The sequence below is a fragment of the Hyla sarda genome, chromosome 2, assembly GCF_029499605.1.
Source record: "Hyla sarda isolate aHylSar1 chromosome 2, aHylSar1.hap1, whole genome shotgun sequence".
Taxonomy (NCBI): Eukaryota; Metazoa; Chordata; class Amphibia; order Anura; family Hylidae; genus Hyla; species Hyla sarda.
The window spans coordinates 293,682,259-293,700,026 of NC_079190.1; the positions used below are offsets into that span (position 1 = coordinate 293,682,259).

The following is a 17,768-nucleotide window of genomic DNA, read 5'->3' on the forward strand; positions in this document are numbered from 1 at the left end:
GGACTGACTAAATCAAAGCTATTTGCCGAGACAAGGGGCCGAGGAATACTAGCAGTACAAAGCAATTTAACCAATTTAATGCCATAACATTATTCACTATGCTCACCTGAACACTGTCCATCTGCTGGGGTAATATGCGGAGGAAATCGTCAGGCAAGCTTCCCAGTAGAGGGGGATTCCAGTTCCTGCACAGTTTAGGTACCTGAGAGCCACTGGCTGGCAACATGTCAGTCCTAGTTACAAAAAACAAAACAACATTATTTCCTAACCAAAGCAATGATTCAACAACCAATCATGTGTTAGCTTCAGTAACATGTGTAGCCACCATTATCCGTTTTATGATGAATAAAATCTCTGACCAGTACTAAGAGGCTACAAATAAAAGAATGCCATGATAATACTAATTGGGATATTAGTACATGCTTGAGATCATGAGGATCACAGATTGCATATTTTCCCATGCCTATGACCTTTGATTTATTTCTCCCATTAAATGTTGCTCAAGCGAATTTGAAGGAAAAATATAACTTTCTTATCATGGAATCTGAAATGTTCCGGTTAACTGCTGAAAAACTAAAATAAAGCACAGCAGCTCTATCTTTCTGAATCCATGGCTACTTTACTAGGGTAATCTAACTTAACATCCCATATACAGCAGTCTGAAGCACGTGGATAAAAAAAAGAGAAGTGGCCTGAATTACTCCAACATCCATCTCTGCTGTCTTCTATCTTATGTTAAATGGGTACTCCACTGGAAAACATTTTCTTTTAAATCAACTGATGCCAGTAATTTAAACTGCTTCTATTTAAAAAATCCCAACCTTCCAGTACTTATCCGCTGCTGTATAATACACAGGAATTTTTTTTCTTTTTGAATTTCCTTTCTGCCTGACCACAGTGCTCTTTGCTGATACCTCTGTCCATGTAAGAAACTGTCCAGAGCAAGAGAGGATTGCTATGGGGATTTGCTCCTACTCTGCATAGTTCCTAAAATGGACAGAGGTGTCAGCAGAGAGCATTGTGGCCAGGCAGAAAGGAGGAAATTCAAAAAGAAAAGAACTTCCTCTGTATTATACAGCAGCTGATCAGTACTAGAAGGATTGGGATTTTTTAACAGAAGTTATTTACAAATTTGTTTAACTTTTTGGCATCAGTTGATTTAAAAGTAAATGTTTTCCATTTAAATGGGTACTGTTATTCTAAAAAACTTTTGTTGTGTTAGTGTTCAGACGCTGACCAGTTAGTAGGACAACTCTAGAGAAGTGCATGCTTAGTGTCATCTCCTGGCTTTGACACATTACCTGGACAATATAAGTGTATGGGACCGTTCAGCTCACACAGACACAGAGTAGGGAGAGAAACATGCAGGTGCACCTAGTGATCTAAACATGCAGACCTAAATTGAGAAACTTTTAGCATGTCCTTTAAATACTTGATGTAGTGTGCCCTGAAATTAATGGACCTTTAAAATAAATCGTAATACAAGTAGTTAGCACTTGTACACTAAAATAGTAACCCATACTGCCCCCTATCTGTAATGTATGAATCACATTTCTTAACTATTTGACTGCCTATCAGGATGACAAATCTGGGTACAAATAGTACAATCTGAGTGCATCACAACACATCACAGCCTAAAGACATATGCTTGGTTTCAGTTTATACCATCTAGGAACCAAAAAGCATTAAAAAAATTGCATATTAATCTTACATTCTCATATCACTACTGCTAATGTGAATATTTCTATGTTCCTACCAGAGGTATTCCTATGTCACTATTGTTAATACTATTATTTTGTCATTTTACTACTGGTCACACTACTATTACAATTACATCACTATTGCTAATAATTCTATTCTCATTTCACTTCTGCTAATACTAATAGGGTGAGTAATACCAGTTCCAAGTAAATATTGCTGAAATTACTACGACTATTGATATATCATTACTGCTAAACTGCTAATACTCTTACTGTCTCTGCTAATACTACTATGGTATCACTGCTGGTTTTATATATTTTTATGCATAATATTGATATATAAACCTGAGTGAAGGCTTTGGGCATGTACAATAATAAATTATTAGGTCTGCATAGAATTTGGCTGTGGACAAGGAGAACGTGCCTTAGCACAAGGTCACTGCTGTTCTTCTTCCCTCTGACTTCAGCTGATTGGAATTCAGAGATTTAATTACAAAATAAATATCAGCACTTCTCCAGATTATCCACCAGGTGGCAGCCTCTGTGCGCGCACAGCAATGCGGAATTGCCAAGGAGGAGGTTTTATCATGATGAAGCCACAGCCATAACTGTCTGCTGTTTTGTTGTACTTCGTGATATGGCATATGTGCACATTTATGTGATTTTTAGCCTGGTGCAAATAGGCAATGATAAGTTAGTAGTGGTATTGTGTGCTTTATGTGGACAATTCTGTTAAATGCTAAAGCACTAGAAGAACAACTGCTTGTAGCAGACAAAAGAAGATGACCAAGTTTAAGTGCTAGTAAAGGCCACCAGGGAGTAAGTGACAAAATGGTTATATGTGCCTACATTGTCAAATCCTATTAAAAGACAAGAAATCAGCATTGTTCCCTTTCTCTGAACAGAACGTGAAATGCCGAGCGGAGGAGCATCATATTACTTCATTTTGCACAATGGGACAAATATGAGCTTGCTGTGGGTGATCACACATGGGGCCTACTTGAATCACTTTATTAAATTCCAGTGAGTCGGCAGGGCTTAACCAAGCATCTAGAGCAGTGTTTCCCAACCAAGGTGCCTCCAGCTGTTGCAAAACTACAACCCCAAGCATGCCCGGACAGCCGAAGGCTGTCCGGGCATTCTTGGGGTTGTAGTTTTGCAACAGCTGGAGGCACCCTGGTTGGGAAACACTGCTCTAGAGTGCTTGCTGCTGGTGGATAGTGGTAAGGTGACTCATAGGACAGACATGTTTTAAAAGTAGTTGCACAATATTTGATGACTGGTCTTGGCATGGTTCATCGATTACTATTAACATCATATGTTCAGCCTTGTTGAAAACATCAGTTTGCACTGGAATTCATAGAAGAAAGGGACCAAGAGGACTGATCTCAGCACTATATACTCATCTTATTCTAACTAAATTGGCAGGCCATGAATTGCTAGTAGGCTTAATTGAGACAACGGGTTCAAGCGTTGCCTGCAGAAGGCTGGAGGCAATGGAGTCGCATTTATACCCTGTGGCAGTTTACATTTATAAGACTATATAAAGAGATGTGGACTTTACATGTGGATGAGCTACTTTCAGAGGTCCTCTAAGGCCATGTTCACATGTCGGAATTTCCGTGCCGGATTCCGCACTGAATTTGGCACGGAAAATCTGCTGCAGCAGAGTCCCGTTAAATTCAATCGTGTGCCTTGTGCACATGGTGGAATCCCCGTGCCAGATGAAATTCCATTTTCCATGTCCACACAAAGAATGAACAGATTAATTCTTTGTGTGGAGTCCGAACGGAATGCATTGCAGTCTATAAGACGGTGCATACCTGTGCGGTCCTAGCGCCTTAGGCTATATTCACACGGCAGAATTTCTGCACATCCGCACCAATTCCGCATTTCCATCCATTTGAGTGGTTTTTGGCTTGTGTGGATTTTGCATGGAATCGGTACGAATAGTGTGCGGAATTCACATGCGGAAAAGTGCAAATGGGAGTGTGGCATCCCACTGAAGTCTATTGGGCTTTAATTTAAAGGGGTATTCCAGGAAAAAAACTTTAACTAGCTCCAGAAAGTTAAACAGATTTGTAAATTAAATATTGAGAGAGTATGGAAAAACAATCGTCACTCACCGGTCTTCTTCAGCGATAAGTTTCTTTAATGCAAAATACTCACATACAACAGATAGGGAGAGTGATCAACAGGGGGGATGTAAACCTCCGGTGACAGAATCTGTTTCACTCGTTAGACAAGCTTCATCTGGCCATGACAGTCTGGAACGTATGCCGGTTCTTATACAGGTGATTGGCTAGTCCTGATTACTCAGGACAGCCTACCTTTTCTGACGTAGTAGGTGAGCAACATTTCGTTTCTCACTATTGGCTGTAAGTCGCCATTAGCAGTCTACGTCAGTAGAACTAAGCATTCACATTTAAAATACAAAAAACGAAAATAGAAATATGTGCAAAACAAACACGTGTATTTTAAAAACAAGGCGCATAATCAACCTTCTCGTTCAGGCCAAGAGGACCTGCTGCTGACGTGTGGATTATCCAGTAAGTCTCTCTTTGGAGCAAATATCGATCTAGATTTATTCCGGGTTTATACTTAACCCTCTCAATGCCGGCAAATTTAAGTTGGTCTGTTTTACCCCCGTGGGCTTCAACTACATGGGCCATAAGACGGGGGGCTCCTTTCGAGGTTCGGAATGAGTACCAATGTTCTCTAATCCTTGCATTAAGCTGTCTAATCGTCTTCCCAATGTAGTAGAACCCACAGGGGCAAAAGACCACATAAACAACTTACTTTGTTCTACACGTAATCAAATCCGACACTGTGTGAGTAACGGAACCCATTCTCATGGTTTTAGATTCTGCATTAAATCTGCAAAAATTGCAGGATTTACATGCATAATCCCCTTTCGGGGTAGACTAACCATGTGAGTTCTCTTTTATTCATATTATTGTCAGGTTTCTTTAAGGAGTCACCTAATGTTCAATTCTTTCTAAAAGAAATGGGGTTTCCTGTCTGCCACAACTTTTAGATTCAAATCGCTCTCTATTATATGCCAATTCCGTCTAATGGCACGTTATAAAACATGATTAATAGGGGAATTTTGAAAAGTGAAAGTAAAACGTTTATGCTCCGTATTAAATTGCTTACTATTTTTTAACAAATGTTCTCTTTTCATCTTCTTAGCTCTGGTCCTACCTTCTTTAATCAATTGTAGTGGATATTGTCTCTCTTGTAGTCGCGTCTGCAGTTCATCTGCCTGTTTGTCATACATGGTGTCCAAAAGTATTGTTCCGTCTTAAACGGACGAAATGACCATAAGGGATCCCCCTCTTCACTCAGCTCGGATGTGAGCTATTGAAGTGGAGAAGGGGATTCCTAGACCGCTCTTTTCTATACCCTTCACTAATGATTCTTTCGTGTTCAACCTTTAATCTCACTTCAAGGAAATCTATCGACGACCTTCCAAAATGGGATGTGACGGACAGATTCATTGAGTTTGTTGTATTAAGATGAGCGACAAACTCATGGAACCGCTCCTCAGTCCCTGCCCATGCCAGCAAGACATCTATATATCGAGAATAGAATTTGATATTACTGATGTATGGATTAGTTGAGGAATAAATATATCTAATTCTGCCAGAAAAAGATTGGCATAGGTACAGGACACCGGGGTCACCATCGGGGTCCCGGTGTCCTGCCTATACCACTGATCTCCAAATCTGAAAGTACTATTAGAATGAACAAAAGCTAAGGCCTCGGTAACAAAATCAACAAAGTCTTGTGGCTTATCAGATCTAATAAGGCTCTCCCTCACAGCCTGTACACCCGTATCGTGCGGGATACGGGTGTACAGGCTGACAACATCGATCGAGCATAGGTGCCAACTAGATTCCCACCTCAATACCTCAGTCATTTGTAATAAGTGGAGAGTGTCTTTAATGTACGCTGGAATACTGGTCAACATCGGACTGAGCAGCCACTCCAAATAATGGGATAAGTGCTCAGTGACAGATCCCACCCCCCGAGACGATCGGTCAAAGGCAAATGGTACCAAGTGGCAGGTCGAGGTGTTTCTGGGATAAGTCGTTCTTTTTAGAAAGTGTGCCTCTCTCTACTGCCTTGTGTAAAAAAGACGTAAGGTTAGAAAGAATGGTCGGTTTTTAAGGGCGTATAAGTAGACCTGTCACTTAATTGCCTTTCGGCCTCGGACAAGTACATGTCCTTGTACATAAGGACCACGACAACCCCCTTGTCAGCCTTAATGGCTAACAAATCATCTCTACTTTAAAATTTTCTAAGAGCTTCCTCTTCTACTATTGATAGATTAGATGGAGATTCTTTGTATATAATAGATTTGACATCTTGTAACACAGCATTTTGAAACAGATCCAGGCTACTCCCCGGGAAAATAGGGGGGGGTTCCCTTAGAAAAACGACCTGCTTCAGAGGGCACCAATATTGCAGGATCAGCAAAATAGCATGCCAGCATTTCAATACACTCTTCTTCCAACTGAGTACATTCTTTAGGAAAGAAACCCAAATTGGTGGACTGTACAGGTGAATCTGCCACACATTTGGCATGCTCAGGTGTGTTTTTATTAAGAAAGAACTTGTATAGACTAATGTCTCTCAAAGCCCTCGCCAAGTCTATCTCAAACGTGACAGGGTTGAATCTCTCAACTAGTCCAAAGTTTAAACCCTTGGAGAGGAGTGAATCCATCGCTGGATCGATCGTCTCGGAAGTAAGGTTGATAACATTAGATGCAGATGGTGTGCTAAAGCTGGTAGGTTATTTCATCATTGAGTGGTTGTTTTTCTTTTCTTTGGATCGTTGTGACCTCAGGGATCTCCCTCTCAGAGTATTTTTCCTTTTTCTAAAAGGGACACAGGCTTCTGCCTTTTCATTCATCCGCTTGGTAGGTATAGTGGTAGTATTCACATTGGTAGCGTTTTCCGTGCGTTTTTTTACAGAATAGGATGGTCTCCTATGCTGGGACGATTTGGTTCTGTTGAAAAAAAAGTTTTTTCCTGGATAACCCCTTTAATTTTGAATTCTGCATGCGAAAATTCTGCCATGTGAATAAAGCCTTAGTATCTGTTCCTCTGACTTCATCATTAAACCTCTGTGTACCATTATAAAGGATTTCAAATAAAGCCATCAAGATGCTACTGAAGTGTAGATTTTTAGCTTTAAGTATTTAACAAAATTATTGCAGTAATCATTTAAGAATTATAGTGAATTTATATTGAATTTACATTAAGTAGCAATAGCAGAAGACAGAAACACTCGACACTGCTGCCTATGCAATAAGCCAGTATGTCAGTACCTCTGCTAGCTGACCTGCGCCAGGTGGTGCTCTCTGTATACTAATCAGTCCAATGTGCATATTCCATCAAGGTACAAAATGAACAGGGAACCTCACCGCATGCGTCTTCTTCACGCTTCTTTATTCAAGAACATAGAAAATACATACAGTGCAGGACCAGGATGGATGGTAAAGGCGGGGGGATGTAGTTCGGGGCAGTTGAAGCATACATTGCGAAACGGCACCGTAGCCCCGAACTACATCCCCCCGCCTTTACCGTCCATCCTGGTCCTGCACTGTATGTATTTTCTATGTTCTTGAATAAAGGAGATTGAAGACGACGCATGTGGTGAGTTGCCCTATTCATTTTCTACCTTTTTGGAATTAAAGCATTAAGACCCACACACAAGCAGCAACAGCAGGAATCAGCCATAAAGGACAAATACATTCCTTAAAAGCTAATGCAATATTTTTATAATATGGAATCAATCACAGTTTATAGTTATGAGAGTTGCCATATCAGTGACAGAGGCCTTTACGGAGCTCTTGGTATGCTTATGTGATAATATCTTGTGAGTGTTTTCATGCAGAATAGGTCCTAAAATCTCAGTTTTTACCCACACTGCAAACCAAGGGCACCGTGTCACCCACCGCTGGATGACAGCTCAATAAAAACAATGATCTTAAGACATTGTCTGCATGAATTGATAAAGGGAATTCATTGTCGAAATCAGGGTCTTTTTTTTAGTTGTCCATAGACCGTACAGCATAAACCTGCTAAAAGATTTCACTTAACCCCTCCAGGAACGGGCAAATTTATATTTTTGCACTTTCAATTTTGCCTGCTTGCCTTTTACTTTTACATTTACACACCAATATAAGGGCAAATGTTTTGATGGACCAACTGTACTTTGTAAGGACTTCCTTAATTTTTTTTAAAAACATTTAAAAAATAAAATAAAAAAATTAATAGCAATTTTGCCAATTTGGGGGGAGGGGAGCTTTTCTTTTTTTTTTTAGCTGTTCACTGTGTCACTGTGGTCTAAAGACCATGTTATCTTTATTCTTTAGGTCAGTACAATTACAACAATAACCAATTCGTATAGTTTCCATCATGTTTTACTTATCTTTTTAGAATCTGACCCCTTTAACTTTTTTGTTCCCACCACCCCCGTAAACCAGACTGTTTGAGGGATCAATTGTTTGCGTGGTGATCTGTAGCTTTTACTGATACCATTTTGGTATTGATTGGACTTTTTGATCACTTTTTATTGCATAATTTCTAGGATGTAATATAAAAAAATCCCCTGCAATTCTGGTGTTTGGTATTTTATTTTACATTTATGCCATTGCTCAAATTTTTTTTTTAGATAAAACATTTCATTGTTCGGACATTTCCACACTCTGTAGTAATGGGTCGATTTGAAATTTTATTATGGAAGGGGTTAATTTTATAGTGGTTAAGACCATTGGGTATTTTTTTTTGTTACAATAGAGGACTTGTATGAGCCACCATTAAATGGCTCATGCAAATCAGTGCAGCATCACAGACAGACTATCAATGGGAGAAAAATAGCAGCCACAGAGGCTCAGGTAAGCGTTCTGGCTGCAAGGACAAAAAAAATCTCCTGTCCACAACCAGGAGATCCTCCCCGCTGCCACCAACAATTACTTTAACATGCATTTAAATGCTGCTGACAACTATGACAGCAGCATTTAAAGTGTTAATAGCCCCCACAGCGTTTACTAAATGTCAGCTACTAGCAGCGACCTCCCGGCTTCTGAAGTCAGCTGGGGATCATAGGATATGGAGCAGCTTCCTCACACTCTTGGCAGCACCATGACAGTTTAGAACAGTCATGGGTTATGAAGGGGTTAAACCCCTTCAAATTCAATCATAACAAAAAATACCCCAGTGTAGAAAAGGATAAGTTTCCAACCGTAAAGAACACAAGATCCCTTTATATTCTCACCCTACAACTTAACTTATTTGTGTTCTAGAAACAGTACTGGCATAACAAAAAATGAAAACCAACAGTGTTGCCAGTTACGGATAGCTAGGTAACATCACTGCATTTTCTATCACTTGGACACACGGCCCATAGACAATGTACTTTTACATCATATATCAGAGTAGTATTGTGAAGGATTTTTTTTTTATCCAATTGTGCCTTGGCTGCAAAAAAACCAAAACAACACACAAAACAAAGATTAACTCCCCTTCATCCGTTCCCCTGTTGTGCCGCTATAGCCTTTCAGTCCTCCGGTCCAGTCTCCTTCCTTCTTCCGCGTGCATGGATCATCACACTGCAGTCAGCGTATCGCCGTCTGCAGCGATGTCCCGCCTCGGCCGGTGATAGGCTGAGCACAGTGTCATGTAAGGAGCCCAGGCAGCAGGAAGAATGCGGGGCCCAGGCTCCTTACATGACACTGTGCTCAGCCTATCACCGGCCAAGGTGGGACATCGCTGGGGCCAGCGATACGCTGACTGCAGTGTGACGATCCGTGCACAAGGAAAAAGGAAGTAGACCGGACCAGAGAGCTATAGCGGCGCAATTGGGGAATGGAGCAAGGTGAGAATGTTTGTTTTGTGTTTTTTTTTTTGTAGCCCGGGCACGATAGGATGAAAAGCCCATCACGACAGCACCACATGAGATTGCCCCCTATCTGCATAGGAACAGGAAGCACAAGAGAGGTTAAAAAGGCCCCTCCCTCCATACTCCCTCAGTGTTTATAAATTACTAAGAGAGCATTTATTAAATATACATATATATACATATAAGAATAAGGGTGGGAATAGATAGGTGCTGTTGTGATGGACTCATGAAAACTGAATTATCGGTTATAATTTCGACTTTTCAGATCGTTCACTCACGACCGCACCACATGAGACATACCAGATAAGATTTAGATAGGTAGATTTAGGGAGGGACCACAGCCTGCAGCCCCTTTTGGCAAAACCCAAGGTCCTGAGAAGAGGCCACGTCCCGCTTATAATGCTTGAAGAAAGCGTGTGGAGAAGACTATGTGGCCGCTCTGCATATCTGTTCTAGAGAGGCCGAAGCTCTCTCGGCCCAGGAGACTGAAACAGCCCTAGTGGAATGAGCTTTGATACCTACCGGGACATCTTGACCCGCAGGAGTATAGGAATGACTGATTGCCGACTTAAACCATCTGGAAATCGAGTTTTTTTTTTTTTTTATGCCTTCTTCCCCCTATTTGGTCCCTGATACTGAACAAACAGGTTAGAGTCTTTTCTCCAGGTCTTAGTAATCTCCAGATAATATAAGACCGCTCTCCTGATGTCCAGTTTATGGAACTCTTCCTCCTTTTTGTTTTTGGGACTCGCACAGAAAGAGGGAAGAATTATGTCTTGAGACCTATGAAAATTGGATACAACTTTTGGGAGAAAGGCAGGATTATGTTTTAGAATAATCTTATCTTCGAGTACAGTAATGTAAGGATAATCAATAGACAAGGCTTGGCAGATGTTATTGACACAAGAAAAACAGTTTTCCAGGTAAGGAACCTGATAGCTGAATCTGACAAAGGCTCAAAAGGACTTTTAGTTAGAGATGATAAAACAATATTTAACCCCTTAAGGACACATGACGTACTGGAACGTCATGTGTCCACTCCCGATCTATAACGCGGGGCCACGGCGTGGCCCCGCGTCATAGCGGGTCGGGCCCGGCCTCTAACAACGGCCGGGACCCGTGGCTAATAGCGCGCGGCATTGATCGCTGTGCCGCGCGCTATTAACCCTTTAGACGCGGCGTTCAAAGTTGAACGCCGCGTCTAAAGTGAAACCGAAAGCATGCCGGCTAGCTCAGTGGGCTGTTCGGGATAGCCGCGGTGAAATCGCGGCATCCCGAACAGCTGACAGGACAGCGGGAGGGCCCCTACCTGCCTCCTCGCTGTCCGATCGCTGAATGACTGCTCAGTGCCTGAGATCCAGGCATGAGCAGTCATGCGGCAGAATCATCGATCACTGGTTTCTTATGAGAAACCAGTGATCAATGTAAAAGATCAGTGTGTGCAGTGTTATAGGTCCCTATGGGACCTATAACACTGCAAAAAAAAAGTGCAAAAAAAAAGTGAACAAACATCATTTAACCCCTTCCCTATTAAAAGTTTGAATCACCCCCCTTTTCCCATAAAAGAAAAAACACAGTGTAAATAAAAATAAAAATAAACATAAATGGTATCGCCGCGTGCGGAAATGTCCGAATTATAAAAATATATCGTTAATTAAACCGCACGGTCAATGGCGTGCGCGCAAAAAAATTCCAAAGTCCAAAATAGTGCATTTTTGGTCACTTTTTATATCATGAAAAAATGAATAAAAAGCGATCAATAAGTCCTATCAATGCAAAAATGGTACCGTTAAAAACTTCAGATCACGGCGCAAAAAATGAGCCCTCATACCGCCCCATACACGGAAAAATAAAAAAGTTATAGGGGTCAGAAGATGACAATTTTAAACGTATTAATTTTCCTGCATGTAGTTATGATTTTTTCCAGAAGTCCGACAAAATCAAACCTATATAAGTAGGGTATCATTTTAATCGTATGGACCTACAGAATACATATCAGGTGTCATTTTTACCGAAAAATGTACTACGTAGAAACGGAAGCCCCCAAAAGTTACAAAACAGCGTTTTTTTTTAAATTTTGTCGCACAATGATTTTTTTTCCCGCTTCACCATAGATTTTTGGGCAAAATGACTGACGTCATTACAAAGTAGAATTGGTGGCGCAAAAAATAAGCCATCATATGGATTTTTAGGTGTAAATTTGAAAGAGTTATGATTTTTTAAAGGCAAGGAGCAAAAAACGAAAATGCAAAAACGGAAAAACCTCCGGTCCTTAAGGGGTTAAATCCCAAGGGAAAGATAGATATTTTTTGTTTTATTCTGGATATTGCTGAAAAAAACATTTTGACCCATTTGTGTTCAGCAATGCTGGCATAAAAAAAACAGCCAAGGGCTGCTGCCTGAACCTTTAGTGTACTCAGAGATAAACCTAGATCAAACCCAGGCAGGAAATCTAATATTCCAGGAATATCTGGGTTAAGAAGATCTGGAGGAGAGGAGCCATACCAGGACAAAAATGTCTTCCATTTGTTTAAGATAAATGGAGCAAGTAGAATCCTTTTTACTTGTTAGGAGAGTGTCAACCACCTTTTTAGGGAGACCCTTTTGCTCTAGCACAAGCCTCTCAATAGCCAGGCTGCCAGCTGGAGGATCTTTATGGAATAGAGGGCCCTGGGACAATAGATCGTCCCTCTAAGGAAGAAGAAAGGGCTCCACTATGGCAAGTTCTATGGCAAGACTAAACCAGCTTCTCTTCGGCCACATCGGGGCTAGGAAGATGAATTTTTCTCTTCCTAGTCTCACCTTCTGGAGAGCTCTCATGACTAGAGGAATTGGGTGAAAAGCATAAGCGAGGTTGAACGACCATATTTGTTGAAGAGAATCCACTGCCTCCGGGTTCTCTCTGGGATTGAGAGAGAAGAAACAGTGAACTCTGCAATACTTCAGGGAAGCAAAAAGGTCTATTTCCGGAAGACCCCAAGTTTGAGTCCGAGAGAGAAAGACTTGAGCATTCAGGGACCATTCCCCTGGATCTAGAATATGGCGACTTAGGAAATCGGTTGATGGGTTGTCTACTCCTTTTAGATGTACAGCAGAAAGGGATAACACATTTTGTTCTGCCCAAATAAATATCTTCTCTGCTAGAATCTTCAGGGGTGTGTGTCTTGTTCCACCTTGATGATTGATAAAGGCCACTGCTGTAGTGTTGTCTGAGTAGACTTTTACACGAAGGCCCTCCACTAGATTTTTTTTTGAAGCTTTTAAAGCTTTTAATTTTGCTTTTAATTCCCAATAATTCGAGGAAAAGGTTCAGGTTTCTTGGGACCAGGCACCCTGAAGTTCAAGATCTTCCACCACAGCTCCCCAGCCCCACAGACTGGCATCTATCGCTATAGAGATAGATGGAAAAGGGATCCATGGTATCCTAACCAGAAGATTTTCCTTCTTCAGCGCCACTTTAGGGATTTCTTTACGATAAGAGGAACTTTCATCTTGTTTTCTAGTGAAAACTGAGAGCAATCCCAGGTTTTCAGTAATTGTGACTGAAGAGTTGTGACAGAGACTGGAATGACTCTGACACCAGGGTACAGCTGGTATACAGGAAGTCATGGACCCCAGTAGGGACATGGCTTCCCTCAAGGTAACATTTGTTTTGCAACATTTTTTTATCTTCTGCTGAATGGAGGATACTTTTTTCTGCTGGAAGAAAGGTTTTTAGTACCTCTGAATTCAGGATCATGCCTAAGAATCTCATTGTTCTGTGGAGGGAGAGAGATCAGACTTCTGGAAATGTATTATCCAGCACAGGTCTTGCAGACATGACACAGTCTGTTGGACATGCAGAGACAGCAAGTGGTAAGAATTTGATACTTGTACATCAATTTTTGAAATTTCGTTCCATAATTTCGTATCTTCCTCATTAAATGGAAATCTGGAACGGAATTCCTTGGAAAGTAACACCACCACCCCCAGCACACACACAAAAAAAAAAAGAACTAAGTGTACCCGCAATAGGTCAGCTACTCACTGCCATGGTGATCCAGAGGATGTTGGATAGACCTGGGCTTCCTTATATGCCCAGGGTTTTGAACTTCCAGTCTCCGACCAATCACAGGGGACGTGCATGCGCGATGTCAACTGCACGTGCGCAATGCCGCCACCAGAAACAGCTAGGGGAACCAGGGCACCAGAGGCCGGCCAATGAATTAGGTCCCCTGCATAAACTCCCGGAGCGCCACAGGGGACCGAAAGCGGGACCGGAGACGCACCTCAGGAACAGGCCACGACCTGGTATGGGAAGAAGAGAGGGAGGCCAATGGCGACCGACTCACCCCGCCTGAACTCCACCAATGCAGCCCGCAGGGAAAAAAGGTACAGACCTCTCTCCTCCCCTGCTCCATAGGAACAGGAAACATTGAGGGAGTATGGAGGGAGGGGCCTTTTTAACCTCTCTTGTGCTTTCTGTCCTGTTCCTATGCAGGTAGGGGGCAATCTCCTGTGGTGCCATGAGTGGACAATCTGAAAAAATATTTTACGATACTACTCCTTAACCCCTTAAGGACTCAGCCCATTTTGGCCTTAAGGACTCAAAGTTTTCATTTTTTCCTCCTCGCCTTCTAAAAATCATAACTCTTATATTTTCATCCACAGACTAGTATGAGGGCTTGTTTTTCGAGCGACCAGTTGTCCTTTGTAATGACATAACTCATTATATCATAAAATGTATGGCGCAACCAAAAAACACTATTTTTGTGGGGAAATTTAAAAGAAAAACGCAATTTTGCTAATGTTGGAAGGTTTCGTTTTCACGCCGTACAATTTACGGTAAAAATGACGTGAGTTCTTTATTCTGAGGGTCAATACGATTAAAATGATACCCATTATTACATACTATTTAACCAAATTCGTACGTTTATAATCCCTTTATTTTGATGACCTCTAACTTTTTTATTTTTCCGTATAAGCGGCGGTATGAGGGCTCATTTTTTGCGCCATGATCTGTACTTTTTTTTGATACAACATTTGCATATAAAAAACTTAATACATTTTTTATAAATTTTTTTTAATAAAATGTATTAAAAAAGTAGTAATTTGGGAACTGTTTTTTTTTTTTTTTACGTTCACGCCGTTCACCGTACTGGATCATTAACATTTTATTTTAATAGTTCGGACATTTACACACGCGGCAATACCAAATATGTCTATTAAATTTATTTTTTACGCTTTTTGGGGGTAAAATAGGAAAAAACGGACGTTTTACTTTTTTATTGGGGGAGGGGATTTTTCACTTTTTTATTTTACACTTGAATAGTCCCCATAGGGGACTATTCATAGCAATACCATGATTGCTAATACTGATCTGTTCTATGTATAGGACATAGAACAGATCAGTGTTATCGGTCATCTTCTGCTCTGGTCTGCTCGATCTCAGACCAGAGCAGGAGACGCCGGAAGGAGGAAGGTGAGGAGACCTCCGTGCGGCGTTCTGAATGATCGGATTCCCGCAGCAGCGCTGCGGACGATCCGATCATTCATTGAAATCGCGTACTGCCGCAGATGCCGGGATCTGTATTGATCCCGGCATCTGAGGGGTTAATGCCGGACGCCCGCGAGATCGCGGGCGTCGGCCATTGCCGGCGGATCCCTGGCTGCGATCAGCAGCCGGGATCAGCCGCGCATGACACGGGCATCGCTCCGATGCCCGCGGTTATGCACAGGACGTAAATGTACGTCCTGGTGCGTGAAATACCACCGCACCAGGACGTACATTTACGTCCTGCATCCTTAAGGGGTTAAAAAGCTCAGACATAACCTCTGATGAAGCTTTGATTATCTATTGTTTGGACTGCAGCCATTCATTTTTTGTTATACCTGTTTCTATTTCTAGAACACCAATAAAAGGTAACCCCTAGAATTAAAGCTGAAATTCTACATTTTACACATAATTACATATTGATGGCTTTGTTTAAAGGAGTATTCTGTTTTTTTTTTTTTTTTTTTTTTTTTTTTTTTGACTGTGCTACAGGGGCTGTAAAGTTAGTTTGGTTCATAATATAGTGTCTGAACCTGTGTTTGATAGCTAGTCTCACAATTCTTATGTGATCTTTGCTCCAATGTTCATTTTTAGCAGCATACAAAAAAAGTGTTGTCTCTGGCTTTTCCCAGGTTGCAGTGCGGGTCAAAACATTACATCATTAGTCCGGTGTTGAAAGGGAGCGTGTCCTGCTTCAATGTGTGGATCGACCACTGGGTGGGAGGGAGATAATTCTCCACATTGCTTCAGGGAAAAAATATAATGCAATCACAGCAGGCATGGAACGGAGCTCAGGGTAGCTACAATAGGTGGGTGGCTGATGTGTGGGAGGGAGAAAAGTGACCTCACACTTACAAACAAGGGATCCTGTGATCTCCAACAGGAAATAGCCATTTCACAAAAAGAAAGCAGCAGCTTTATGGTGGACTCACAACACTGCCATTTAGCCCCAAGCCAAGTGTGGATCCTTCCTAAGCATGTACATCACTTTATGGCAGGTAAGTACTAAAGCCACCTTATGTTGGATAACCCCTTTAATATTCATTGGTGCTATTATTAACACTTATTGCTACAAAGTGCTTTATTTTTAGCATGTAAAGGCCATGAGATAGATGAGTTCTAACTAACCATCAATAAAATCCATAAATAGTGGAAAAACAAAGTAAACACTACACTAGAAAGCTATGTACGAGAATCAAGGGTAAGTTCTATATAGCATCTGAATCAGGGTGATCCTCACCTATAATTCATTGATTAGACTACTACTGCCATGGTGAATTTAAAATGAAATTTGTTATGCCTGTATGCATATTCTTTATTTCTGACTATGCGTTTGCATACAACACTAACCTTAAAAATATGTTTACCATACATTAAAATGTACATTTTTAGCAAGAAAAATAAATAACATCTTGATAAATAGTATGTTCTGTATATCAACAGCAGAAAGCAGAAAGCTGGTAACTACAAAATTGATGGTTCCACTGAGTGTCTTTAAGGTAAAGTAGGTGTAATTAATTTTATCATTAAGACTGCAAAACCATATCCTAATGAATTTTATTTGGCAATAGAGACACACAGCTAGACAAGTATAAACCCTAACAGTTCATAAATTCTTCATGAAACTTGTCCCATAAGGCAACAGATGTAATACTTTACAATTGCCATATAAAATAATTTGAAAAAATCCCTGTAGTTAAAAGGGTCCACCAAAACTAAGCTGTGTGAACTACAGTAAATCAGTTGCAATCTGCTTGTAGATCTGGCAAAAAAAAAAATTCTCTACAGTACCATATTAGGAGAAACAAAGTATTACATAGTGGCCCTCATTTACTATTATCAACCCGACTTGTTTTCTCGGGTTTTCTGTTTCTGCGCCAGGTCGCAATGTGTCTGCGACCTGTTGCAGACACATTGCGACCGTGTGCGCCTGTTATTTCCGATCTACCCGAGTCGGCTTTTCAAAAACCCGAAAAAGGGGCATTACCCGACAGAAACGCCTTTTTCCAAGGTATTTATGAAGAATCCTAATCCTGTTGGGTTTTGGGCTAGATACCTACCGACACCTCCTAGCAGTAGGAAAATTTGTGTAATATGTGATCTGAAGCTGCCCTTACACTCCCCCCCCCCCCTTTTTTTTTTTTATTATTTATATGTTATGTTGTCATGTTATGTTTGACAACTTATTTATTTTTTTTTTTTTATAATTTTTTTTAAACTTGATTAGCATCCTTTGAACTTTTTTATTTTTTATTTTACATAAATAGTGGATATCTAAGCATGAACAATCTTTAACCATTCTTACGAAACCTTGTTGAAGTCAATACATTTTAAAACCAATAAGTCATCCAACATTACCACAACCATTCTCGTTTATGAACGCGCGGAAAGCCTCCGAAAGCTCCTCTTTGTTGCGAGACTTCCTCGCAGCCTGACGACCACTCATTCTCCACTGCCGTCCCTTCCCGCGCTTTAACAACGTAAAGAACATTAACGGAGTGAACTGACAAAACTTGTCGCAACACAAAACCCGCGTGCGACAAACAAAAAACCCCTGCGACACAAGTGTGCGCCACAATAGTAAATATGTTGGGGGGAAAAAAAAAAACAACAGGAAAAACCA

General features: G+C 41.0%; 1 protein-coding gene across 4 annotated transcripts in view; it reads right to left on the reverse strand.

Moving 5' to 3' along the window:
- The window catches only part of CUEDC1 (CUE domain containing 1), a 177,545-nt gene that overhangs the window by 76,724 nt on the left and 83,053 nt on the right, over positions 1–17,768 (reverse strand). For all 4 annotated transcript variants that reach the window (XM_056557501.1, XM_056557502.1, XM_056557504.1 and 1 more), the window contains one exon: positions 107–233. In XM_056557501.1, coding sequence (XP_056413476.1) covers positions 107–233 — 127 coding nt within the window. The remainder of the gene's footprint in view (positions 1–106; positions 234–17,768) is intronic.